At 44.0% G+C, this 27,272-nt stretch overlaps 1 protein-coding gene across 1 annotated transcript in view; it reads left to right on the top strand.

Moving 5' to 3' along the window:
- Positions 1-515: 515 nt before the first annotated feature.
- rhpn1 (rhophilin, Rho GTPase binding protein 1) overlaps positions 516-27,272 on the top strand; it is a 127,804-nt gene continuing 101,047 nt past the window's right edge. Inside the window, exons 1-3 of the mRNA XM_085992502.1 lie at positions 516-729; positions 8,582-8,697; positions 24,185-24,313. Coding sequence (XP_085848628.1) covers positions 676-729; positions 8,582-8,697; positions 24,185-24,313 — 299 coding nt within the window. The 5' untranslated portion in view covers positions 516-675. The remainder of the gene's footprint in view (positions 730-8,581; positions 8,698-24,184; positions 24,314-27,272) is intronic.

Here is a 27,272-nt window from a genome sequence, read left to right as displayed (position 1 = left end):
CAACTTACCATGGTACTCATGACCTCTGGGCTGCCGGTGCAGCACAATAACCATTGCGCTGTCTTGTAGACGACCTGCTGCTTGACGGCATCATTTCATCATCAACATATTTATATATTTACAATGTATAGTGCAAAAATAAAGCCATTCCATCCCCTTATTCCTGTATTCTAACTGTATTGGTTGTAAAGCGCTTTGAGACGACCGGTGGTCGTGAAAAGCGCTATAGAAATACAAGTCTTTCTTTTTAGATTCCCCAGGCGACAGGGCCCCTTTAATTCTCTCACTCGATGATGTCACTCCTCGGCTCAGTGTGAAGACCCGCCTCCCTCCCTCAACGAACTTGACAGTGCCTCAATCCCCGCCTATCCTTCCATCCGATTGGTTGTCGGCTTCCTATTTGGCGTGTTGCTCAGGGTAACTGAACGTTGGATTGGCTTTGGAGGCTGTCTGTCACTACTGTTAGCGACGGGGAGGGGGCGGGACATGGGGACATCCGGGGGATCGGATTGTCCGTCTCGCGCACAGTCCGAGTGCGGAGCCACTGTGCGCTGCGAGGGCGGATAGAAATCGCGCTTGGAGCCGGGTGTGTGGTGGGAGGGAGGTGTTGGAGGTTTATTCTCCCGCCGGGTCGGTTCGTTGGATTTCTAGTTCAGTAGGGCAGGCCGGAGTGGTATGACGGAGAGTGGAGTGGAAAGTGAGCTGCGGGGGAATGGCAGTGTTCGCAAGGTAAGGCTGGGCGACTGAGTGCGGGGATAGGGCAGCGGGCCGCGTTTCCAGGGAGACGGGCACCTGTCAGCGGGGCGGCGCGGAGCGCGTGTAGGGGTTGGAATGGAGACTCGTGTGCTGATGGACATAAAGGGAGTGTCACATAGAATATATCCTGCAATCATAACCAATACAAGGAGAGTGGAACACACAGAATATATACTGTAATAATCATAATACAGGGAGAGTGAAACACCGAATATATACTGTAATAATCATAATACAGGGAGAGTGAAACACCGAATATATACTGTAATAATCATAATACAGGGAGAGTGAAACACCGAATATATACTGTAATAATCATAATACAGGGAGAGTGAAACACCGAATATATACTGTAATCATAATACAGGGAGAGTGAAACACCGAATATATATTCTGTAATCATAATACAGGGGGAGTGAAACACTGAATATATACTGTAATCATAATACAGGGAGAGTGTAACACCGAATATATACTGTAATCATACAGGGAGAGTGTAACACAGAATATACTGTAATCATAATACAGGGTGAGTGCAACACAGAATATACTGTAATCATAACCAATACAAGGGAGAGTGGAACATACTGAATATATACAGTATAATCATAATACAGAGAGAGTGTAACATACAGAATATGTACTGTAGTCATAAACAACACAGGAAGAGTGGATCTTGGGATATATAATATAATGTAATCATAACCAATACAGGGTGAGTGTAACACAGAATTATATGTTATAATAGTGTAACATACATACAGGGAGCCTGACATACAGAATATCTACTATAATAATACACTCTCACAGTATTGTTTGTTGCAGTATTGTAATATATATTCTGTATGTTGCACTCTCCCTCGGTATATTACTGAATATATACTATAACACAATAATAAATATACAAGGAGAGTAAAACATATAGTGGCACTGATTTTTTTCTCTGTTTCTGTGGGAGTCTGGAACTCACTGCCTGAAAGGGTGGTAGAGGCAGAAACCCTCATCGCATTAAAAAAGTACTTGGATATGCATTTGAAGTGCCGTAACCTACGGACCAAGTGCTGGAAAGTGTGATTCAGCTGGATAACTCTTTTTCGGCCATCACAGACACGGTGGACTGAATGGCCGCCTTCTGTGCCGTAAATTTCTATGATTTCTATTCTATGATTCTATTCTTTTGCCTCACCCAGGAGATTACATAGCTGTGGCGGGAGAGGGAGGGAGGAAATGTTTAGTCATGATGCTCTGGCCATCATGTTGTGGGGCAGGCTTGATGGACCAGCTGGTCCTTTCCTGCCTGTCAATTTTGTATGTTCGTATGTAGAATATACAGTATATTACTGTAATAAACATCATAATCAGTCAACTATCGTCTGAACCCTGGTGTTGTGTTTTAGACTGTCCATGGTCGCTCTTTCATTGACTTGTTGCATAATGCAGCTATGTCATAGCCTGCACTATTATGCAAATCTAGAAATATTGCACATTAAATTAGTTTGATCAGGTTGAATAAACTGTTACCAGAATGAAAAAATTGTATCTACGTCTGTGATGCACATCAAAGCATCCGAACCATAGAATGAAAGAACTTGCATTTCACATCCCAAAGTACTTTACAGCCAATGTGCATTGTAATTCAGTGAACGTGCAGAGGGAGTGTAATGTATAAAATATTTATAATATACACTCTCCCTTTACTGTTTACAGTATGTTATAAATATTTTGTATACTACACTCCCTGTACTGTTTATTACAGTAACAGGAAGAGTATATAATGTAATAAACTTGTAAAATTCCTGTATTTTCTCCTGTATGCATTCATCTTTCTTTTAAAAAGACAGTATATATTATATATTCTGTATGTTACAGACACTGAATGTTTATTACATTATATATATTGTGTATGTTACAATCTCCCTTTACTGTTTATTACAGTAACAGGAAGAATATATAATGTAATACTGTAATAAATAGTAAAGGGAGATTGTAACATACACAATATATATACAGTAATGTAATAAACATTCGATGTCTGTAACTTACAGAATATAGAATATACTGTGTCTTTTTTTTTAAAAAAGAGGGATGCATACAGAAGAAAATACAGGAAAATTAGTAAAGAGTTATGGCGAGAAATACAGGGGAAATTCTGCAGTGGGTACAGGAAAAGTTTAACCCATGTAGATCCCAAGCCTAGCTTGCACCACCGCTACCCCAGAAAGCATTAGCTGTGCTACTGTGATATGCTGAAGGGACATTATTTTGTAACTGACTGTAGGATGGGGAAAAATAAATCCCAATTGCCCATATCCACTACAACAGCTATGTTCCACTTGATCTTGTTCCAAGTTGAAAAAAAAATACATATGAGTGCAGGCATCTGGGTTATGTGGAAATTTCTCCATAAGGAACATGTTCATAATAGACACCTCCATTCTCCATTTTCCAAGATATGACATGACCACATTGCAGAAGAAGTTTGGTTTTTAAAGCCTGTAGATTGTAGGGAGAAGTGAAGAAATGGAAAAAAAAGAGTTGCACAATTTTGAAAACTGAGGAAAGAATAAATTAGTGTAGGAAGCAGTGTGTTGAGTCTCAATGTCAGCACAGTTGCATATTTCTACTGACGAGGACTGGTATCAGAATTTAGCAATTCTAGGCCGCCTGCTTGTTAGTAGAATTATTGAAAAGTTTCACTGATTATTATAGATCTGTATGTTAGTTTTGCCTATTGAATATAACAATTACTTTTGAGGCTTCACATAATTTATCCATAGGATTCTATTAAAAAAATGTATTAATTTTTCATGTTAGTAAATTATTAAATTTACAATTAAAAATGCAGTGTGAGGTTAGGAAAACTTTTGTTACGCAAAGACTTATTGGTGCACAGAATGTTTTGTCATGCTGTTGTTGATTTACACACCGTTGCATCTTTTAAGGGAAAATTGGATGAGTATTTGAAGCAGTAGAAGATAAAAGGCTATGGGGCGAGCACGGAACAGTGGGATTAGTTTTGGACTGCTTCAGCAAAAGCCACCGCAGACACGGGCTGAATAGACTGTTAAACCTCTTTGGTTTTAGTAAATAGTTAAAATACTGTACAAAAGCAGTGCTAAACTTTGTTTTTGTTGAGAAAAAGTATTAATTTTAAGCTGTTCAAAAGCAGTTTAATTTGCTTAGCCTCTGAGCATCCATGAGCTGCTTACAGCAGTACCTAGTTGTTTCACTGGGTCTTCGGTGATGCAGCTAGTTGTTAAGTGGCAGCTAATAAGAACATAAGAAATAGGAGCAGGAGTAGGCCATTCGGCCCCTTGAGCCTGCTAACCATTCAATAAGATCATGGCTAGTCTACTTCCCCTCCACTTGCCTGCACTATCCCCATGTCCCTTGATTCCCTAATTGTTAATCGTAGGTGACCAATGTTTGGTATACCAAGACCTTGTGTTCTTAATTAGAATGATGTTGGTCCCCATTGATTTGCAGTTCCTTAGTCTTAACTTCGCTCTGAAGTGGCCTAGCAAGCAACTCGGTTGTATCAAATCACTACTCCCTACGTAACAGCATTGTGGGAGCACCTTCACCATACAAACTGCAGTGGTTCAAGAAGGCGGCCCATCACCACCACCGCATGGCAACTAGGGATGGGCAATGAATGCCGTCCTTACCAGAGAGGCCCACATCCCAAAAATTAACAAAAAAAAGTTACAATAGGGAAAATTGGGGACAGAAAACAAGGGGTCAATGGCAGGGAAAGTCCATACTAAATCCCATGGTCATGGAATTGCGGTGCTTGGGCCTCCTATGTTACAGATGCAGTTAATGGCTGTAATACAATCCAATGTTTGGTAAGCCAGATGTCTATCAATCAAGATAAGATAAAGTATAGATAATTAAAGAGACCAGAGTGAAAAAGTGACAAGAGATAGACAGCTGCTAGATTTAGTAGAGGTGAATGAGCAGTTTTGAAGCCTTGTAGTGCCTGTGGCCAGCCTAGTTATAATGACTAACTGATCTCACTGGGAGATGCCTTTCTTCAACCTTCTTGTGCAGCTCAGCTGAGATTAAGCAATCGGTGGATTCAGGAATTGGGAGTTGCATTCCACATGTGCCATGCTTTTCTCTGCCACCTTTTAAGAGTTTCATGAGATAGAAACATAGAAGATAGGAGCAGGAGTAGGCCATTTGGCCCCTCGAGCCTGCTCCGCCATTCAATGTGATCATGGCTGATCATCCAAATTCAGTACCCGGTCCCTGCTTTCTCCCCATACCCCTTGATCCCTTTAGCCTTAAGAAATATATCCAACTCATTCTTGAATATATTTAATGAATTGGCCTCTACTGCCTTCTGTGGTAGAGAATTCCACAGGTTCACCACTCTCTGGGTGAAGAAATTCCTCCTCATTTCTGTCCTAAATGGCTTACCCCTTATCCTTAGACTGTGACCCCTGGTTCTGGACTCCCCGACCATCGGGAACATCCTTCCTGCATCTAGTCTGTCCAGTCATGTCCGAATTTTATAAGTTTCAATGAGATCCCCTCTCATTCTTCTAAACACCAGCGAGTACAAACCCAATCGACCCAATCTCTCCTCATACGTCATTCCTGCCATCCCAGGTATCAGCCTGGTGAATCTTCACTGAACTCCTTCCATGGCAAGAACATCCTTCCTCAGATAATGCGACCAAAACTGCACACAATACTCAAGATGTGGTCTCACCAAGGCCCTGTACAACTGCAGCAAGACATCCTTGTTCCTGTACTCAAAGCCTCTCGCTACGAAGGCCAACATACCATTTGCCTTCTTAACCGCCTGCTGCACCTGCATGCTTACCTTCAGCGACTGGTGCACAAGGACACCCAGGTCTCGTTGCACTTCCCCTTCGCCCAATCTATTGCCATTCAGATAATAATCTGCCTTCCTGTTTTTGCCACCAAAGTGGATAACCTCACATTTATCCACATTATATTGCATCTGCCATGCTTCTGCCCAATCACCCAACCTGTCCAAATCATACTGGAGTTTCTCTGCATCCTCCTCACAGCACACACGCCCACCCAGCTTTGTGTCGTCTGTAAATTTGGAGATATTACATCTAGTTCCCTCGTCTAGATCATTAATATATATTGTGAATAGCTGGGGTCCAAGGACCGATCCCTGCGGTACCCCACTAGTCACTGCCTGCCACTCGGAAAAAGACCCGTTTATTCCAACTCTTTGCTTTCTGTCTGCCAACCAGTTTTCTATCCAAGTCAATACCTTGCCCCCAATCCCATGTGCCTTATCTTTACACGCTAACCTCTTATGCGGGACCTTATCGAAAGCCTTCTGAAAGTCCAAATATACCAATCCACTGGTTCTCCCTTATCTATTTTACCAGTTACATCCTCAAAAAATTCCAGTAGATTAGTCAAGCACGATTTACCTTTTGTAAATCCATGTATTGTTTCAGTGGCTGAGCTGGAGTTAATAGGTTATCTCTTTTGAGACTTCTTCCAGAGTCACTTACACTGAGAAGCTGGGGATAATGCTTGGGGTGATTTCTGTAGGATTTTCACTCCTTCCTTTATGTCTTCCTATGGATATTATATACCTGTACTCTGCATTATCCTGATGTTATTGCTGAAATTGGGATCTTGTATGTAGGAAATGTTGAGTGGCATGTTCTATTTTTATTATTAAAATTAGAATAAGGCTGGAGTAACAGCTGCTAGGAACAGAGGGGGAAAAATTTGTTAGCGACCATTTTGGATCGCTAACATCACCTGGGCGCTCGCCCAGCAAAAAATAGCGCCGGCGATCGCTAAATTCAGTTTTAGCACCCCAAGAAGGAGGTGGAGTGCTAATTCAAACTCTCCACTTCCTTCTTAGAGCACTAACCCCGAATATTGGGGCAGTGCATTCTGCAGCGCTACGCACTGGGCCATGTAGCGCTGCCGCATTGAAGGGCTCCTCCCCTCATTAAAGGGGAGGGCCCAGGCCCACAACTCTGCGGGACCCTACCTGGACCACCGGGGAGCGGAGTGCTGGGCTGCCAGATCACGGCACGGACCCCGCGTTGAAAGACACAACGGGCCGCGACAAGTAAGTCGGACGATTTTTTTTCCCCCTGCCTGCCACCTCCCCTTTACTTCCCCGTGAGCCTCCTGCCACTCCATTCCCGCTCCCTGAATCGGTTGCTGTCATCGACTGGCGCAGATTCAGGGGGCGCAGGCCAACTTTGCAGGCGGGGTGAAAACGGGACACTGCGCACGATGATGTCGTCATTTCCAGCGGAGCGGGGCACTACTGGTTACCACCGCCGCTAAACTCCCGCTGAATTTAGCGGGCGTCGTTGGCGGCGCTGCACCTGGGCGAAGAGTTGTTTGCGCCCCCTGGGGGCGCTAACGGGAGGTGCAAATGCACCAAATTTCTAGCCCAGAGGATTTTGAAAAATATTTTTTATCTGTTTACTGTTTTTATCTGTTTGTCGGTTTATATAATCAGATATGTTATTATTGCTATGTGAATCAGGTTTTTAAAGTGCAGTATCCCTGGAATTAATGGCCCGCAATTTGTGTTCAGTGGCAAAGCGAAGGTGTTTGCTGCTGGCCCCGAAGTAAGCTTCGCCCAGAGATCTTGCGATCTCTGTGAGGAGAAGTTCAGGTTTTCTGACGTTCAATTCAAATCAGTGGAGTATAGTGGGAATTCCATCGTGCGAGCTGCTGTGACGTCAACTGGCTGCCTCAACAGCCAATCAAAATGCAGAATTCTCAAAACAACGAACAAGGAAGTGGCTAAGCTCTTAACATTCTAACATTTAAAAAATGTTAGAGAGCAAAACAAAGATTGGGGCTCTCGCATGGAAAAAAGGCAAACCTGAAATAAAGATGAACAAACTTTAAAACAAAATATTTTTTTTAAAGTTTCTTAAAAATTTGAATTTTTATTAAAATGGATAAATTTCACACTGCACAAAATTAAAATTAGTTTTTCAGGCCGATAACCTTTATTTAGCAGTCAATATGCTGTTAAAACCCCAGTTACACCTGATCCCTTGGGGTTTAACTTTTACTGGGGAATTTAACAGCGCAATTACTGCGGAAGAGACGAAGTTTTCATAATTTTCCCTGATTTGAGTAATTACACAGATTGGGGTGTAATTACTCTGTCGGGGGTGGGGTGCACCGCGCAACCCGTTTTGGAGCTGTCAATGACTGACCGCAACTTCAGGATTTCTGCATGCACCAAATCCCAAAGTTGCGGTCAGTTTCAAAGGCGGAATGACGGCACATGCTGCCAGTTTGCCGTCATCTGGACCGCAGATTCTGGGCCATTATCTTTAGCATAAGCATCTTTGAAAGTGTTGCAACAGAATTACTATTGAGCACGTGCTAATATCAAGGCAGGATAAGGGGAGATTTAATGGAGCTGCTCAAAATTATTAAGCGTTTTCATAGCGTAGATAGGGAGATACTGTTTCCACTGACGAGAGGGTCGATAGTCAGACAACACAAATTTAAGATAATTGGCAAAAGAATTAGGGTGGGGAGATTAGGAGAATTTGTTTTTTTACGCAGCGAGTTATGATTTGGAATGCAAAGCCTGAAAGGGTGGTGGAAGCAGATTCTTTAGTAACTTTCACAAGGGAAGTGGATATATACTTAAAATGAAGAATTTGCAGGGTTGTGGGGAAAGAGCAGGGGAGTGGGGCTAATTGGATAGCTCTTTCAAAAAGCTGACACAGGCACGATGGGCTGAATGGCCTCCTTCTGTGCTGTACGATTCTATGATTCTATGAATGTTTGCACCTTATAAATACACACTTTATTTGTTTGATTATAGGGCTGTGATCCCTTTGCACAGACTCAGCGGAGCAAGCTGCAAAACCGCCGAGCCCGGATTAACCAGCAGATTAACAAGGAGATGCGAATGCGAGCAGGTGCTGAAAATCTATTTCGGTGAGTATTGCCGTTAGGCTAAAATTGCCATTTGTCTAAAATTAACAGATTACAGGACTTGTCCCACAGACCTGATTGTCTTAAGTGTGAGTGCTTTTATATATTACAGGTAATAATAAAATCCCTGTTCTGTACTGTGTAATCTTGATGGCTACAAACATAAAAACGAAGGAGGGAAAAGGCACACTGGTCCATTAAACCTGCCTGTATTTTCGTGGTGTGACTTGCACATGCCGCTCACAGTCTCATGGGACAGCCAAAGGTCTTTTGGCCAATTTAGAAAACAATTCTGCTACCCACCGACCTTCTGTATACAGTTATGTTGGCCACACTCAGGAACTCATCCAGCTCCCTTTTGAATGCATTCAGTCACAGCACATGTCGGAACCTTATTTCTGAGGTCGACAACTCTCTGGTGGAAAAAAATACCTCTAAACATCTAACCTAGTTCTATGCTTACATAACTTATATTTATATCCCCTTTCTTACCTAACGTATCTAGCTCAAATTGCCTATCCACATGAACATGGTCTAATCCTTTCATTATTTTAAAGACCTCAATCAAATCTCCTGAGATTCTGCATTTTTCCAGAGTAAGCAGCCCCAGCTTTCTCTACCTATTGTGGTAACTGAGGGCCTTTTAAGATAGTTATCGATCTATTCACCATACTCTGAAACATTTCCAGGGCCTCCATCGCCCACCATGTGAGGGGACCAAAACTGGACACTGTATATTAATTGAGGCTGACCAAGGCCTTGTACAGAGACACAATAGTATTTCTTGTTTTGTATTTAATCATCTTGCAATATATCCTAACACTCTCTTTTTTCATACGTCACATTGCACTGGTTATAACCCTCAATGATTAATGCATTTTAACAATGAGGACTTTCTCCCACTCAGCAGTCTTAAGCATGTAACCCTACATGGTGTACACATGCTTGACATTGGCTTTACCTGAGTGAATAATGCTACATTTATCTGCATAAAAAGACATCTGCCAAATATGGGCCCATTCCTCCATCATAACAAAATCTGCCTGCAATCTATTTTTCTCATCTGAAGGCCTTACATCCGCACACATCTTTGTATCATCCATGACCTTGTGGACAGTTTTGCTAATGCCTTCATCCATATCACTGATGATAATGGTGAAGAGCAGTGGCCCTAACACCAATCCATGCAGGACTCCACTCGTGGCCAGTCCCTATTCGGAACCGAGACCATTAATAATTACCTTCTGTCTATGAGAATGCAACCAGTTCTTTATTCAGTAACCAGTTCCTTATTGAATCTGCCAGTTAATCCCATGGGACTGAACTGTATTTAGTCGCCATTTGTATGACATCTTGTCAAAGGCTTTTTGAAAAGCAAGATACACAATGTCAACTGGGCTACTTAAATCCACCAACCTAGTAACTTCCTCAAAAAACTCAAGGTTACAATGTTACACGTATCAAAACACTGTTCCAGGAAAATTATGGTGGTACAAGAAACTGAATCTTTTATTCCCTGTCCTTGGTACAACTATAGTAATATTTAGATTTATATAAGATCTTCTCACATCCAAACCGCCCCACAGAATGAATTATGTTTGAAGTGCAATGATGCTCATGATGGATTCAGATTCTATCTGACAACCTCCTTAACCTTTTTCAGGAAGGACTGCCCCAAGTGAACCGTGGATTACCCTACAATTCTGGTGTACCGTGACTTCTATAAAGCATGCATAAAAGACTTTTTTAAGTTTGAAGTGGTGGAGTTTCAGGATAAAACCTGGGAATGGAAAAGCAATTGATTGCATAGGAAGCAGTGGGCTCTTGTTAGAGGAGTTTGGTTAGGATTTATGGCAGACTGGGGATTGAATGTAAGATTTGGCCGACTATGCAAGAGGGAGACTGAGCTGGGAACTGGGGAATGCCGACATATCTAGCCGAAAGGCGGAGCCAGGAATTGCATACTTGCAGGCCAAACCTGGAAGCTGAAGGCAGGTGACAGGTTCCTGGGAGCGAAGTGGAGGCGGTCCTCCAAAGCCATGTTGACCAATCTCAAAAATAATTGAACGGGTCCGCCACTGGTCAGGTTGGGACAAGTGCTGAGTGGGGTGCTCCAGGAATAATTGTTGGGACTCTTATTATTTCTAATTTAGATTTAGAAACTCAATACAAACTTGTCATATTTGCAGATGAGGGACAGTTGAATCTGAGGAGGCAGCTTGGAAGCTACAAAATGACTTGGACAAAATGTCTGAGTTGCAAATCAGAGCAGGTGAAATTTAATATGGACAAGTGTACTGCACATATGAAGAAAGACTCTGTTCATTTCTTGTCACTGAGAAACAAGGGAGGTATTCAAGTCCTGAGAGACTGAACAGAGAATAGATAAGAGACTGATTGCTACCAGCAGAGCACTGCGAAATGATTGCGGAATCTTGGGCTTTTCAGCCTTGAAAGGGGGCAGTTGAGAGATTATCTTAAAGATGTGTATATAGAAGATAATAAACAGTATAGAAAAGTTAGATCCAGAATACTACTTCAAACTAAACCATGACAACAGGACAAGGACATGGATTCAAAGTAGTAATAACTAAATTTAGGAGTGATGTAAGGAAGTTACATAGAATTACATAGAATATACATCACAAAAACAGGCGATTCGGCCCATATAGTCAGTGCTGGTGTTTATATACCACACGAGTCTCCTCCCATTCCATTTACCTCATCTCAGCCTTTCAGCATATCTTTCTATTTCCTTTTTTCTCATGTACTTGTCTAGTTTCCTTTTGAAAGCATCCAAGCTATTTGCCTCAACCACTTTCTGTGGTAATGAGTTCTACATTCTAACCACTCGCTGAGTAAAGACATTTCTCCTTGGTTCCCTATTGGATTTATTAGTAACTATCTTGTATCAATGGCCCCAAGTTTTGGATTTTTCCTCAAGTGGAAAAATTTTCTCCACATCTACCCGGCTCAACCCATTCATAATTTTAAAGATCTCTATCAGGTCTCCTCTAAGTGTAGATCCATAGATCCAAGGAACTGGGAAAGACAGCAAAGGAAGACAAAAAAGATAGTAAGAGCTGCAAAAAGGGAATGCAAAAAAAATCTTGCGGGGATATCAAGATTAACACAGTTTTTTTTACAATTATATTAGAAGATAAAGGGTAGTCAAGGTTAATGTGGGCCCTTTTTAAAAACAAATGTGAGAAGTCACACAACACCAGGTTATAGTCCAACAGCTTTATTTGAAATCACAAGCTTTCGGAGCGCTGCTCCTTTGTCCGGTGAAGTGAAGAGATGCATATAGGCACAACATATATAAACAGAGAACACTGCCAGATGATTACAGGTAATCTTTCTAACTGCCCTTTATCCCACCTCGGCAGAGAGATAATCACAGGAATCAAAGGTGTGGATGGTGTCCAAACAGGTCAGTCAGGAAAACATTACATCAAAGAACAATGAGGTGGGGTCACCAGGGGTCAAATGTTGCAGATGCTGGGGTCTGTATGAAAAACAAAGAACAATATAAAAAAAAAAAAAATTTTTCCTGGAAATCACAGCAGGTCCGGCCACATCTGTGTAGAGAGAACAAGCCAACGACGACTCGAGTCTGGATGACTCTACGTCAGGTGGGGTTACATGTAGCGTGACATGAACCCAAGATCCCGGTTGAGGCCGTCCTCATGAGTGCGGAACTTGGCTATCAGTTGCTGCTTGACGATTTTGCGTTGTCGTGTGTCTCGAAGGCCGCCTTGGAGAATGCTTACCCGAAGATTGGAGGCTGAATGTCCTTGACTGCTGAAGTGTTCCCCGACTGGGAGGGAACACTCCTGCTTGGCGATTGTTGTGTGGTGTCCGTTCATCCGTTGTCGCAGTGTCTGCATGGTCTCGCCGATGTACCATGCTCCGGGCATCCTTTCCTGCAACGTATGAGGTAGACAATGTTGGCCGAGTCACATGAGTATGTACCATGTACCTGGTGGGTGGTGTCCTCACATGTGATGATGGTATCTGTGTTGATGATCTGGCATGTCTTGCAGAGGTTGCCGTGGCAGGGTTGTGTGGTGTCGTGGTCGCTGTTCTTCTGAAAGCTGGGTAATTTGCTGCGAACGATGGTCTGTTTGAGGTTAGGCAGCTGTTTGAAGGTGAGTAGTGGTGGCGTGGGGATGGCCTTAGCGAGGTGTTCGTCGTCATCAATGACATGTTGAAGGCTGCGAAGAACATGGCGTAGTTTCTCCGCTCCGGGGAAGTACTGGACGACGAAGGGTACTCTGTTGGTTGTGTCCCGTGTTTGTCTTCTGAGGAGATCTATGCGATTTTTTGCTGTGGCCCGTCGGAACTGTCGATCGACAGGTCGAGCGTCATATCCCGTTCTTACGAAGGCGTCTTTCAGCGTCTGTAGGTGTCCATCGCGTTGCTCCTCGTCTGAGCAGATCCTGTGTATTCGCAGGGCTTACCCGTAGGGGATGGCTTCTTTAACGTGGTTAGGGTGGAAGCTGGAGAAGTGGAACATCATGAGGTTGTCCGTGGGCTTGCGGTAGAGTGAAGTGCTGAGGTGTCCGTCTTTGATGGAGATTCGTGTGTCCAAGAATGAAACCGATTCTGAGGAGTAGTCCATGGTGAGTTTGATGGTGGGATGGAAATTGTTGATGTTATCGTGTAGTCTTTTCAGTGATTCCTGGCCGTGGGTCCATAGGAAGAAAATGTCGTCGATGTATCTGGTGTATAGCGTTGGTTGGAGGTCCTGTGCAGTGAAGAAGTCTTGCTTGAACTTGTGCATGAAGATGTTGGCGTATTGGGGTGTGAATTTGGTCCCCATGGCTGTTCCGTGTGTTTGGGTAAAGAACTGGTTGTCGAAGGTGAAGACATTGTGGTCAAGGATGAAGCGGATGAGTTGTAGGATGGCGTCTGGAGATTGGCTGTTGTTGGTGTTGAGTACTGAGGCTGTCGCAGCGTTGCCGTCATCGTGGGGGATACTGGTGTAGAGTGCCGAGACGTCCATCGTGGCGAGGAGTGTTCCTGGTTCAACTGGTCCGTGGGTGCTGAGTTTCTGTAAGAAGTCTGTAGTGTCGCGACTTTGTTCTTTGTTTTTCATACAGACCCCAGCATCTGCAACATTTGACCCCTGGTGACCCCACCTCATTGTTCTTTGATGTAATGTTTTCCTGACTGACCTATTTGGACACCATCCACACCTTTGATTGCTGTAATTATCTCTGCCGAGGTGGGATAAAGGGCAGTTAGAAAGATTACCTGTAATCATCTGGCAGTGTTCTCTGACTATATATGCTGTGCCTATATGCATCTCTTCACTTCACCTGACGAAGGAGCAGTGCTCCGAAAGCTTGTGATTTCAAATAAAGCTGTTGGACTATAACCTGGTGTTGTGTGACTTCTCACATTTGTCCACCCCAGTCCAACACCGGCATCTCCACATCATGGCTACTATCGACACCACAAACTGCCGGCTCAAAGTGGAGAGGATCTCCAAGAAGATCGCGCATATCGACACAGACATCAAGTTTCTGCAGAGATGCAAGAAAGCAGACAAGATCCCGAAAGGACTACAGATCACGAACCCACTCAAGTCGACCTACAACACAGACTACGCTGAGAGACTCTGCCGTCGTACCTCTCGCACACTCCTCAACCATCTCGTACACCAGCTCTATAGCAGATGCCGCAACCTCGAAACCAAGATAGAGTCCATGTTCTCAGCCTGTGCTCAGGACACAGCAGACCAGCTACGAGACACCGCCAAACAGACGAGGCAACGGAACTACGCTGCCTACATACACACCAAGAACAGGAAGCTTGAGAAACTCGGCATCACCACCAGCAGCAACCAAGCCTCCCCCGGTATTACGGTTGAAACCTCAGGGAAGTCCATCATTAACTTGTCCGACCACACCCTTCAACCAGACGAAATCGAAGTTCTCAGCCGAGGGCTCAATTTCTGCCCCACCACCAAAATGGACCCCATCGGTCTTGCGGCAGACACAGAGGAATTCATCAGGAGAATAAGGCTCCGGGAATTCTTCCACAAATCCCAAGATGTCAGCAGCGAACCCAAGGAGACAATGATCCGGAACAGCAGACAGAGGGATCCGCAGTGCAGCAACCAAAGAAGAAAGAGTCAAATTGGACCCCTCCGGAGGGTCGCTGCCCTAAGCTTGACATGTATGCTCAAGCTGTCAGGAGGTGCATCAAAGCCAGATTCATCAGCCGCACTTTCAAGACAGTCCAGAATGTCACCCGCGCACAACGCAACGCCATCCACGCTCTCGAGACCAACCGCAACATTGTCATCAAACCAGCAGACAAAGGAGGAGCTATCGTCATACAGAACAGAATGGACTATTGCAAAGAAGCATACCGACAACTGGACAACCAGGAACACTACAGACAGTTACCCGCAGATCCTACCAAAGAACACACCTGCCAACTCAACAGACTGATCAAGACCTTCGATCCAGACCTTCAAAGCATCCTACGCGCTCTCATCCCACGTATTCCCCGCGTGGGAGACTTCTACTGCCTCCCAAAGATACACAAAGCCAACACACCCGGACGTCCTATCGTATCAGGCAACGGAACCCTGTGTGAGAACCTCTCTGGATATGTCGAGGGCATCCTGAAACCCATCATACAGGGAACCCCCAGCTTCTGTCGTGACACTACAGACTTCTTACAGAAGCTCAGCACCCACGGACCAGTTGAACCAGGAACACTCCTCGCCACGATGGACGTCTCGGCACTCTACACCAGTATCCCCCACGATGACGGCATTGCTGCGACAGCCTCAGTACTCAACACCAACAACAGCCAATCTCCAGACGCCATCCTACAACTCAGCCGCTTCATCCTTGACCACAATGTCTTCACCTTCGACAACCAGTTCTTTACCCAAACACACGGAACAGCCATGGGGACCAAATTCGCACCCCAATACGCTAACATCTTCATGCACAAGTTTGAGCAAGACTTCTTCGCTGCACAGGACCTCCAACCAACGCTATACACCAGATACATCGACGACATTTTCTTCCTATGGACCCACGGCGAAGAATCACTGAAAAGACTACACGATAACATCAACAAGTTCCATCCCACCATCAAACTCACCATGGACTACTCCTCAGAATCGGTTTCATTTCTTGGACACACGAATCTCCATCAAAGACGGACACCTCAGCACTTCACTCTACCGCAAGCCCACGGACAACCTCACGATGCTCCACTTCTCCAGCTTCCACCCTAACCACGTTAAAGAAGCCATCCCCTATGGATAAGCCCTGCGAATACACAGGATCTGCTCAGATGAGGAGGAACGCGATGGACACATACAGACGCAGAAAAACGCCCTCGTAAGAACGGGATATGACGCTCGACTCATCGATCGACAGTTCTGACGGGCCACAGCGAAAAATCGCATAGACCTCCTCAGAAGACAAACACGGGACACAACCAACAGAGTACCCTTCGTCGTCCAGTACTTCCCCGGAGCGGAGAAACTACGCCATATTCTTTGCAGCCTTCAACATGTAATTGATGACGACTAACACCTCGCTAAGGCCATCCCCACGCCACCACTACTCGCCTTCAAACAGCCGCCTAACCTCAAACAGACCATCGTTCGCAGCAAATTACCCAGCTTTCAGGAGAACAGCGACCACGACACCACACAACCCTGCCACGGCAACCTCTGCAAGACATGCCAGATCATCAACACAGATACCATCATCACACGTGAGGACACCACCCACCAGGTACATGGTACATACTCATGTGACTCGGCCAACGTTGTCTACCTCATACGTTGCAGGAAAGGATGCCTGATGGTACATCGGCGAGACCATGCAGACACTGCGACAACAGATGAACGGACACCGTACAACAATCGCCAGGCAGGAGTGTTCCCTCCCGGTCGGGGAACACTTCAGCAGTCAAGGATATTCAGCCTCCGATCTTCGGGTAAGCATTCTCCAAGGCGGCCTTCGAGAGACACGACAACGTAAAATCGTCGAGCAGAAACTGATAGCCAAGTTCCGCACTCATGAGGACGGCCTCAATTGGGATCTTGGGTTCATGTCACGTTACATGTAACCCCACCTGACGTAGAGTCATCCAGACTCGAGTCGTCATTGGCTTGTTCTCTCTACACAGATGCGGCTGGACATGCTGTGTGTTTTTTGTTTTTCATACAGACCCCAGCATCTGCAACATTTGACCCCTGGTGACCCCACCTCATTGTTCTTTGATGTAATGTTTTCCTGATTGACCTGTTTGGACACCATCCACACCTTTGATTGCTGTGATTATCTCTCTGCCGAGGTGGGATAAAGGGCAGTTAGAAAGATTACCTGTAATCATCTGGCAGTGTTCTTTGACTATATATGCTGTGCCAATATGCATCTCTTCACTTCACCTGATGAAGGAGCAGTGCTCCGAAAGCTTGTGATTTCAAATAAAGCTGTTGGACTATAACCTGGTGTTGTGTGACTTCTCACATTTGTGCACCCCAGTCCAACACCGGCATCTCCACATCATGGCTTTTAAAAACAGATGTGGGTAATATTATCAATTAAAATAAGGAAATGACAGACTTGTTGAACAATTACTTTGTCAGTCTTCACAATAGAAGAAGAGGATAATATACCTGCCATTCCAGGGAAACTAATAATGAATCAAGGACTGGAACTCACTAAAGTTAACATAAGCAAGAAAACAGTATTGGGAAAAAAAATGGCACTGAAGACTGACAAATCCCCAGGACCTGATGGTTTCCACCCTACTTTTGGATTCTCCCACAAGTGGAAACATTCTCTCCACATCTACCCTGTACAATCCATTCATAATTTTAAAGTTTTAAAGGAAATGGGTAAGGAAATTTCAGATGCTTTAGCCATAATCTTCCAAAGCGCTCTTGATTGAAGAATTGTTCCTTTTAGATTAGAAAATTGCAAATGTAACTCCATTATTTAAGAAGGGTGTAGAGAGAAACAAGGAAATTATAGACCTGTTGTGGGGAAGTTGTTGGAATTTATAACTAAGGACAGAGTGACAGAGTGACAGAGTGACAGAGTGACAGAGTACTTAGAGAAATGTAGTTGGGATACAGATCAGTCATGATCTCATTGAATGGTGTAACAGGCTCAAGGGGCTGAATGGCCTACTCCTGTTACTATATTCCTAAACAGAGGAGGACTGTAGAAACATAGAAACATAGAAACATAGAGATAGGAACAGGAGTAGGCCATTCGGCCCTTCGAGCCTGCTCCGCCATTCAATGAGATCATGGCTGATCTTCATCTGAGATCTTAGCTGATCTTACCAGTTCAGTACCCCGTCCCCGCCTTTTCTCCGTAACCCTTAATCCCCTTAGCCTTCAGAAATATATCCAATTCTCTCTTGAAAATATTTATTGAATTAGCCTTCACAGCCCTCTGTGGCAGGGAATTCCACAGGCTCACCACTCTTTGAGTGAAGAAATTCTTCCTCATCTCTGTTTTAAATGATTTGCCCGCTATTTTTAGACTGTGGCCCCTGGTTCTGTGCTCCCCTGCCATTGGAAACATTCTCTCTGAATTCAGCCTGTCCAGGCCTGCCATAATTTTATATGTTTCGATGAGATCCCCTCTCAATCTTCTAAACTCCAGTGAGTACAAGCCCAAACTATTCAATCTCTCCTCGTAGGTCATTCCCGCCATTCCAGGTATCAGCCTGGTGAATCGCCGCTGCACTCTTTCCATGGCAAGAACATCCTTCCGCAGATGGGGCGACCAAAACTGTACACAATACTCCAGATGCGGTCTCACCAGCACCTTGTACAGCTGTAGTAAGGTATCCCTATTCCTATACTCGAACCCCCTTGATATGAAGGCCAACATACCATTTGCCTTCTTAATCGCCTGTTGCACCTGCATGCTCTCCTTCAGTGACTGGTGCACAAGAACACCCAGGTCCCTCTGCACTTCCCCATCTCCCAATCTATTGCCATTTAGATAATAATCTACCCTCCTGTTTTTACCCCCAAAGTGGATAACCTCGCATTTATCCACATTATAGTGCATCTGCCACGTATCCGCCCATTCCCCCAACCTGTCCAAATCGCACTGTAGCCTCCTGACATCCTCATCAGAGCCCACCCCTCCTCCTAGTTTAGTGTCGTCAGCGAATTTGGAAATATTGCATCCAATTCCCTGATCCAGATCATTTATATATATTGTGAACAGCTGGGGTCCCAGGACAGATCCTTGCGGCACCCCGCTGGTCACTGCCTGCCACTCCGAAAACGAGCCGTTTATTCCAACTCTCTGTTTTCTATCCGCCAGCCAGTTCTCTATCCACGTTAATACTTTGCCCCCAATCCCATGAGCCTTAATTTTGCATGATAATCTTTTGTGTGGAACCTTATCGAAGGCTTTCTGGAAGTCAAGGTACACCACATCCACTGGCTCTCCCCCATCTATTTTACCAGTTACTTCCTCAAAAAATTCCAGCAGATTAGTCAAACACGATTTACCCTTTGTAAATCCATGTTGACTCTGTCCGATCCTTTCCCCATTTGTCAAGTGCTCCGCTATTTTATCCTTAATAATGGACTCTAGCATTTTGCCCACAACCGATGTAAGGCTTACTGGTCTATAATTCCCTGCTTTCTCTCTACCCCCCTTTTTAAATATTGGGGTAACATTAGCTACCCTCCAATCCACGGGTACTGTTCCCGAGTCAATGGAGTTCCGGAAGATGATCCTTAGAGCATCTGCTATCTCCAGGGCCACCTCCTTAAGTACCCTAGGATGTAGTTTATCAGGCCCTGGGGATTTGTCGGCCTTCAGTCCCCTCAACTTACCCAACACCATATCCCTAGAGATACTAATTTCTGTCAGCTCCTCCCTCTCATTAGTCCCTATGTTTGCCGATATTCCTGGGAGGTTATTTGTGTCCTCCTTTGTGAATACAGAACCAAAGTATGAGTTTAATTGGTCTGCCATTTCCTTATTCTCCATTATATATTCTCCCGAATCGGACTGCAAGGGACCGACTTGGGATTTTACCAGTCTTTTCCTCCTGATATACCGATAAAAGCTTTTGCAGTCTGTCTTTATGTTTGCTGCAAGTTTACTTTCGTATTCTATTTTCCCCTTCCTGATTAATCCCTTTGTCCTCTTTTGCTGTATCCTGTACTGCCCCCAATCTTCCGGTCTGGTGCTTTTTTTTGCCAGTTGATATGCCCTTTTTTTTGATTTTATGCTGTCCCTAATTTCCCTCGTTATCCACGGTTGAGCCACCTTTTTAGGTTTATTTTTATGCCAAACCGGTATAAACATGTTCTGGAATTCTTCCATTCTATCTTTGAATGCTTGCCATTGTCTATCCACTGTCAATCCCCCCAGAAACACCACCCAATCAATCTTACCCAATTCCCGTCTCATACCCTCGTAATTCCCTTTATTTAAGTTCTGGACCTTAGTCTCTGATTCAATTTCCTCACTCTCCATCTCGACTGAGAGCTCGATCATATTATGATCGCTCTGACCCAAGGGGCCTCGTACAAGAAGATTGTTGATAAGTCCCTTCTCATTGCACAATACCCAGTCTAAAATGGCCTGATCTCGAGTCGGCTCCTCGACATATTGGTCCAGATAACCGTCCCGAAAACATTCCAGGAATTCCTCCTCCTCAGAATTTTTACTAATTTTTACTAATACAGAGGAGGACTGTAGAAACAGAGGAGGACTGTAGAAACAGAGGAGGACTGTAGAAACAGAGGAGGACTGTAGAAACAGAGGAGGACTGTAGAAACAGAGGAGGACTGTAGAAACAGAGGAGGACTGTAGAAACAGAGGAGGACTGTAGAAACAGAGGAGGACTGTAGAAACAGAGGAGGACTGTAGAAACAGAGGAGGACTGTAGAAACAGAGGAGGACTGTAGAAACAGAGGAGGACTGTAGAAACAGAGGAGGACTGTAGAAACAGAGGAGGACTGTAGAAACAGAGGAGGACTGTAGAAACAGAGGAGGACTGTAGAAACAGAGGAGGACTGTAGAAACAGAGGAGGACTGTAGAAACGGAGGAGGACTGTAGAAACGGAGGAGGACTGTAGAAACGGAGGAGGACTGTAGAAACGGAGGAGGACTGTAGAAACGGAGGAGGACTGTAGAAACGGAGGAGGACTGTAGAAACGGAGGAGGACTGTAGAAACGGAGGAGGACTGTAGAAACGGAGGAGGACTGTAGAAACGGAGGAGGACTGTAGAAACGGAGGAGGACTGTAGAAACGGAGGAGGACTGTAGAAACGGAGGAGGACTGTAGAAACGGAGGAGGACTGTAGAAACGGAGGAGGACTGTAGAAACGGAGGAGGACTGTAGAAACGGAGGAGGACTGTAGAAACGGAGGAGGACTGTAGAAACGGAGGAGGACTGTAGAAACGGAGGAGGACTGTAGAAACGGAGGAGGACTGTAGAAACGGAGGAGGACTGTAGAAACGGAGGAGGACTGTAGAAACGGAGGAGGACTGTAGAAACGGAGGAGGACTGTAGAAACGGAGGAGGACTGTAGAAACGGAGGAGGACTGTAGAAACGGAGGAGGACTGTAGAAACGGAGGAGGACTGTAGAAACGGAGGAGGACTGTAGAAACGGAGGAGGACTGTAGAAACAGAGGAGGACTGTAGAAACAGAGGAGGACTAGAAACAGAGGAGGACTGTAGAAACAGGAGGACTATCGGGTCTTTTTGGATGGATAAACAGGATGGGCATTTGGTCTTTCTCATCTGTATCTATCTTGTGACTGTTGTGTGTTTGATTTACTTTTCTTTTTAAAATTCTCTGGATAGTTCAGTGGATAAAATGCACCACTCAGTGTGCTACTAAACTATGCAAACCAGGGATGGCTGAGGTTAAATCCCTCATCTGTGCTGAGTTAGCTGTTGTCAGCCAGGGTAGCAGTGGGAACACTGCATTTGGTTACTGTTCTGCTTGGCTAAAGAAGGCAAAAAATTAGTCATGGTCCCACTGCTCATTGCAATCCAGTGACCAATGCTGCAACATTTGTGTTTGTGGAAGTCAGGTGTCAACAGAATTAGGCTTGACTGTGTTGCTTCTCACCCCCACATTAATTTCCCAGTCTTGAACATGAAGAATGGCCAGTACATTAAAAGCGCTTTATAAATGCAAGGTCTTGTTGTTGCTGAATCCCTTAGATTTTTACCAAGTTCAATGGGCCCCACAAAAATCTTTGAGTAAATAAACCATGCTGATAGTTAGGCTTGGTTCTCCGTAAAGAGGAGAAAGGCAGCTGTACATTGTACCCAGATGTTCCATGTCACTGCGGAAAGCCTGACTGATCAAGTGGAAGAGTCAATAAACATGGCACGGTCTATTTCTGTCTGTTGATGTTTGGAGCAGTATGGTGCCTTTGAGTGTTGTTTTTCAAATTCATCCCACTCGCTACTCCGTGTATGTTTTAGCTGTAAATACTCCTTCCAGAAATGAATTCGCTTCAGCTGGTTCAATTTTCAATGAAAGCAGACTGAAGTTGCCAACTCTGCAGCATCCTCACATGATTAAAGCAATTAAAGTGCATATTTATTTCTCTTCTGTGGTGTAATGCATATGTGGAGAGGGAGTGTGTTTTTTGATACAAGATGCAGGAAACAATAGTACATTGCTTGGGGCAATACAAACACTTTTATGAGTAGCCATATACAGAGTGTCCCTGATTAAGTTAAAAGAGAAAAATGTGGAATCAAACTGCAAAAGACGAAACCTAAAACTCTCGTCATTGTGCTGCAGTGGGTGGTGCTACATGGATTCATGTCCATGAATCCCTCACACTGCTGGGTTGCCAATCTAAGCTGTACTGTTTGTAGGTAGGTGCTAGGTAGAGGCCCAGAGCTTTCCCATGGGGTTGCAGGTGGTAAGGAGGGGCAGTCGGCGGGACATTCATCATTTGGTTGCTCCCATGCATTTTCTAACAGTCAACAGAAAAGTGATAATGGCAAAGGAGCAGGTTAACCCTCATCAGCATTTGGTACAGGGCTCAGGAAACTAGAAACGGTAGGGTTTCCCCCTCCCACCCCCAACCCTCCTGTTCTTTCCACTTCTCTCAAACTTCTAATACTATAACAACTTACATTTTATATAGCACCTTTAATGTAGAAAAATGTTCCAAGGCATCAAACCATGTCAATGGGGTAAGCAGATGACCTACTCCCATGATTTTGTTAATGTTACTCTGTAACTGATCGCTTATACATGCACAAGAACATTCTAGGATCCCTGCTACTCTGTGTCTATTTACCAGCATGGATGAGATTGTGAACTTGTGATTTGGGGCCTAAGAAAGAACTTGCATTTATTTAGTTCCTTATCGCATTAATCTTTTACATCTACCTCAGCTAGCAGACCGTACATCGGTTTAACATGTCACCCAAAAGAGGGCACCTCTGACAACTCAACACTGCCTCAGTACTATAGTGAATTTCAGCCTAGATTGCATCCTCAAGTCTCTAGTGGGACTTCGACCCACAACCTTCTGACTTGGAGGCAAGAATGGCCCAGAAATTCGGGTCTCCACGGGTGAGTACGCACGGGGTACTCGCCCGTAGGCCCAATGGAAGTGCCGGTTTCCTGCATGCACTGCACATGCGCGGGAAACCGGCACTTCCGTTCCCCTGAAAGAAGGGGTTCAGAGTTCGAACGTGTGCACAGGAGAGGCTGCGCGTGCCCATCGAACTTAGGTTTTTTTTGCAGGTTTTCCCGGGAGGGTAAGTCTCCAGAAGTTACACATTTAAAAAGCAGTCGTAAGGCCTGCTTTTTACAAGGTAAGTGGTGAATTAATTAAAATTAAAACATTTTTTCCACAGGTTTATTATTTTTAAATACTTTAAAGAAAGGTAAGTTTATTTTTAGCCCCGTTAGAAAATAAAATTATTTTTTTCAAATATTTAAATTATTGTTTAAGATAGTTTTTTCATGTAATTTATAGTTTCTTTAAAAAATGTGATGTTTTTTAAAATTTATTTGAAGATTTAGTGATGTTTTGGGGCCGTAGTATTTATAAGTTTTGACAGCTCTTCCTGTCAAACTTATGAATGGAGCATTCCCTGCTCTGATTGGCTCCCCATGGCCCACGTGATCCCAGGGGACGCATCGAACTAACTACGCCCCTGGGATATGCAAGCACTGCGCGCCGGCAGCTGGAGCAGGCCCAGGATCGCAATTCCACAGGGCTCAACAGCCGGCGCGCTATGTAAGTGCAGGCCGGAGGCTTGCACGCGGGGGAAGGCTCTGAGCCGAATTTCTGGGCCAATATTACCAACTTGAAGTTTTGGTGCATTGAAGCTTCAGTTCTGTCTTCGTTCCATGTGTGATTTTTTTTTTTTTTACAATTTACCAATGAGGAATATTTGTAAAATGACCACAGTGTAACATAGCGCTCAATTTTTATTCATTTTAAATCTTTGATGATATTGCAGAGCTACAGCTAACAACAAGGTGAAGGAAACTGTGGCCCTGGAACTGAGTTTTGTGAACTCTAACTTGCAGCTCCTGAAGGAAGAACTAGAGGAACTGAACAGCTCAGTAGAAGTTTATCAGAATGAGAAGTAAGTATTTCTCCATGCTTATGCTTTATACCATTACTGTATTTCACAGTTTAAATTTAATCCCAGGAAATATTTTACAGTGGTGACACTCACTTTACCAAGCCTATGTTATAAATTGTTATAAAAACAGTAAATGCAGGAAGCACTCAGCATTTCGGCTGCTGACCGTCCTGCAATATGGTTCTAGCATTTCTGTTTTTATTTTAAATGATGATTTGTTTTTTAATATCTACATTTAACTGTACTGTTAAAACACAATTGCACTTTAAAACAGATGTAATTTAGGGATTCTATATTTTTTTTACATTAAGTTAGCAGAGTAGCACCAAAACTAGTGAGGCAGTAAAATTATAACTTGTAATGGCTGTTGGAGAAAGAGTAGAATGGATTGGGCCCATTCTTTTCCCCTATTTCTTCCTTTCACCTTGACTAAACTTAAAAAAAAAAAAAAAACTGGAGAGTCTAGCTTGTGGTTGCTGCTAGATGTGTGAGACCTACATGTTGGTAGTCTGTGACACAAGAATAATATAAAATAGCTTTATATAATGCCTCTACTACACCATACAGTGCTAGCCTGGGGGATCCTATTGTGGCAGTTATAGGAGGCGTGTGTGCTGTGAGGAGGATGTAGAGAAACTCCAGTACGATTTGGACAGGTTGGGCGATTGGGCAGATGCAGTATAATGTGGATAAATGCAAGGTTATCCACTTTGGTGGCAAAAACAGGAAGGCAGATTATTATCTGAACGGCAATAGATTGGGAAAAGGGGAAGTGCAACGAGACCTGGGTGTCCTTGTGCACCAGTCGCTGAAGGTAAGCATGCAGGTGCAGCAGGCGGTTAAGAAGGCAAATGGTATGCTGGTCTTCATTGCGAGAGGATTTGAGTACAGGAGCAAGGATGTCTTTCTGCAGTTGTACAGGGCCTTGGTGAGACCACACCTTGAGTATTGTGTGCAGTTTTGGTCGCTTTATCTGAGGAAGGATGTTCTTGCCATGGAGGGAGTGCAGTGAAGATTCACCAGGCTGATACCTGGGATGGCAGGAATGACGTATGAAGAGAGATTGGGTCGATTAGGCTTATATTCGCTAGAGTTTAGAAGAATGAGAGGGGATCTCATTGAAACTTATAAAATTCTGACAGGACTAGACAGACTAGATGCAGGAAGGCTGTTCCCGTAGGCGGGGGAGTCCAGAACCAGGGGTCACAGTCTAAGGATAAGGGGTAAGCCATTTAGGACTGAGATGAGGAGGAATTTCTTCACCCAGAGAGTGGTGAACCTGTGGAATTCTCTACCACAGAAGGCAGTTGAGGCCAATTCATTAAATATATTCAAGAAGGAGTTATTAGATATATTTCTTAAGGCTAAAGGGATATGGGGAGAAGGCAGGGACAGGGTACTGAATTTGGATGATCAGCCATGATCGCATTCGAGGGGCCAAATGGCCTACTCCTGCTCCTATCTTCTATGTTTCTGTGTTTCCCCTAGGCAATTGTATTGTGAGCAATCATTGGAATTAAATGTGGGCTATTTCCTTGAAGAACTTTGAGTCGGTATGCCAATTAGAGTATGATATAGTCATGAATTTGTGGCCGCCTCCACTCGAGTTCTTAATCTCAACAAGGTTATATAACAGTAATGTTTGGGTAGGAGACAACCATTGGCCTATTTCGCCTACCCTCTATCCCGTTTACTCATGGGAATTCATTCCGTCCTTTTTAAAAGCTGCTGTGGTCTTTTGTTGCACTATTGCAGTATTGGAGAGAAGAAAAATGCTGAAAAGAGAGAAGATGCTTCACTGTAGCAAGGGGACAAAATCACAGGCGTAGACCTGATAATGATATAAATTATGGTTCTCTAAATTCATCTAATAATCCTGATTACTGAAGACTTTCCTATTTTCTGTAAATTTGCAGTGTTAATCACGTGTTCTTCTGCACCGTGTGTACCATACACAGAAGTATAAAGCAAGTGCCTTGAATTAATTTTGGCCAATGAGAAAATTATAATTCGGATACACATTAAAGAGCAACTCCACCCAACTTTATCATTTTAAATTCATTTAGCACTTTGATTTATAGCTTCTTTTGTAATTGAGCATAGCTGGTCGTGTGAGAAATTATGTGAGAGTCACTTTTGAGGTTTAGATAATAGAGCGTTGTCATATAGCCTGTCTTTGTCAAAGATGTGCAGATACTTGATTTATGGCACATCCCATAATAAGCAGCAAGTTGTGCTGCATCTCTAATCTTTATAAAATTTTTGAGGGTGAATTTCATCATCTGGGTGGGTGGGACTGTCTTTCAATAAGCTCTTCTCTTAACTTTTATTCATTCGCCATGTGGTGCATTCTGTCGCTCGCTTAGAAGGACAACAGGTGACCTACCTGAGCTCCTCGGATCTCTTTTCTCTTCCTGTAAAGAAACAACTTGACTTTGACACTCTGTTAACAGCAAGGGTGAAATTAATATCTCACTGTATGGAGGATTGTGGATGCAAACTTGTGTCTTGCCATTCTGTGCTGCACCAGCTAAGACTTCAATGCACCACATTGGCATGTCTTTTAATTACTAACCTCCATATTATTTCTAATGTAAAGTCAAGACTGTGTTGAAATCAAGACTCATCATGCCGATTCCTACTCTAACTCAAAAGGGTGAGTTTGTAATCCTGTGCTTCCAGTGAGGAGCAGCATTCAACAATGGACAGAAAATAACGGGCTGTACGCCTGCAATTTCCTGAGATGCACTCCCTGTCATTAACCACTCCTCACTGGGAGTGGAATTGCTGGTTAGAACTCTTTGCCTCTATTTATCTTCCTTTCCTTCAGTAATCTTGAGGCTTTTAAAATCCAAGTTTTTGTCTTAGCCACTACTACTAGTGACTAGTCCCTAGTCACTACTACTTAGTCTGTCTTGTCTTCTCTCCTATTCTTTTCAACCTTGATGGTGACCGTCAC

This window comes from Somniosus microcephalus, chromosome 7 (genome assembly GCF_052327205.1).
Source record: "Somniosus microcephalus isolate GS21.2 chromosome 7, FLI_Smic_1.0, whole genome shotgun sequence".
NCBI lineage: Eukaryota > Metazoa > Chordata > Chondrichthyes > Squaliformes > Somniosidae > Somniosus > Somniosus microcephalus.
The sequence above is the reverse complement of the archived record's forward strand: the minus strand, read 5'-3'. Positions and strand labels throughout refer to the sequence as shown.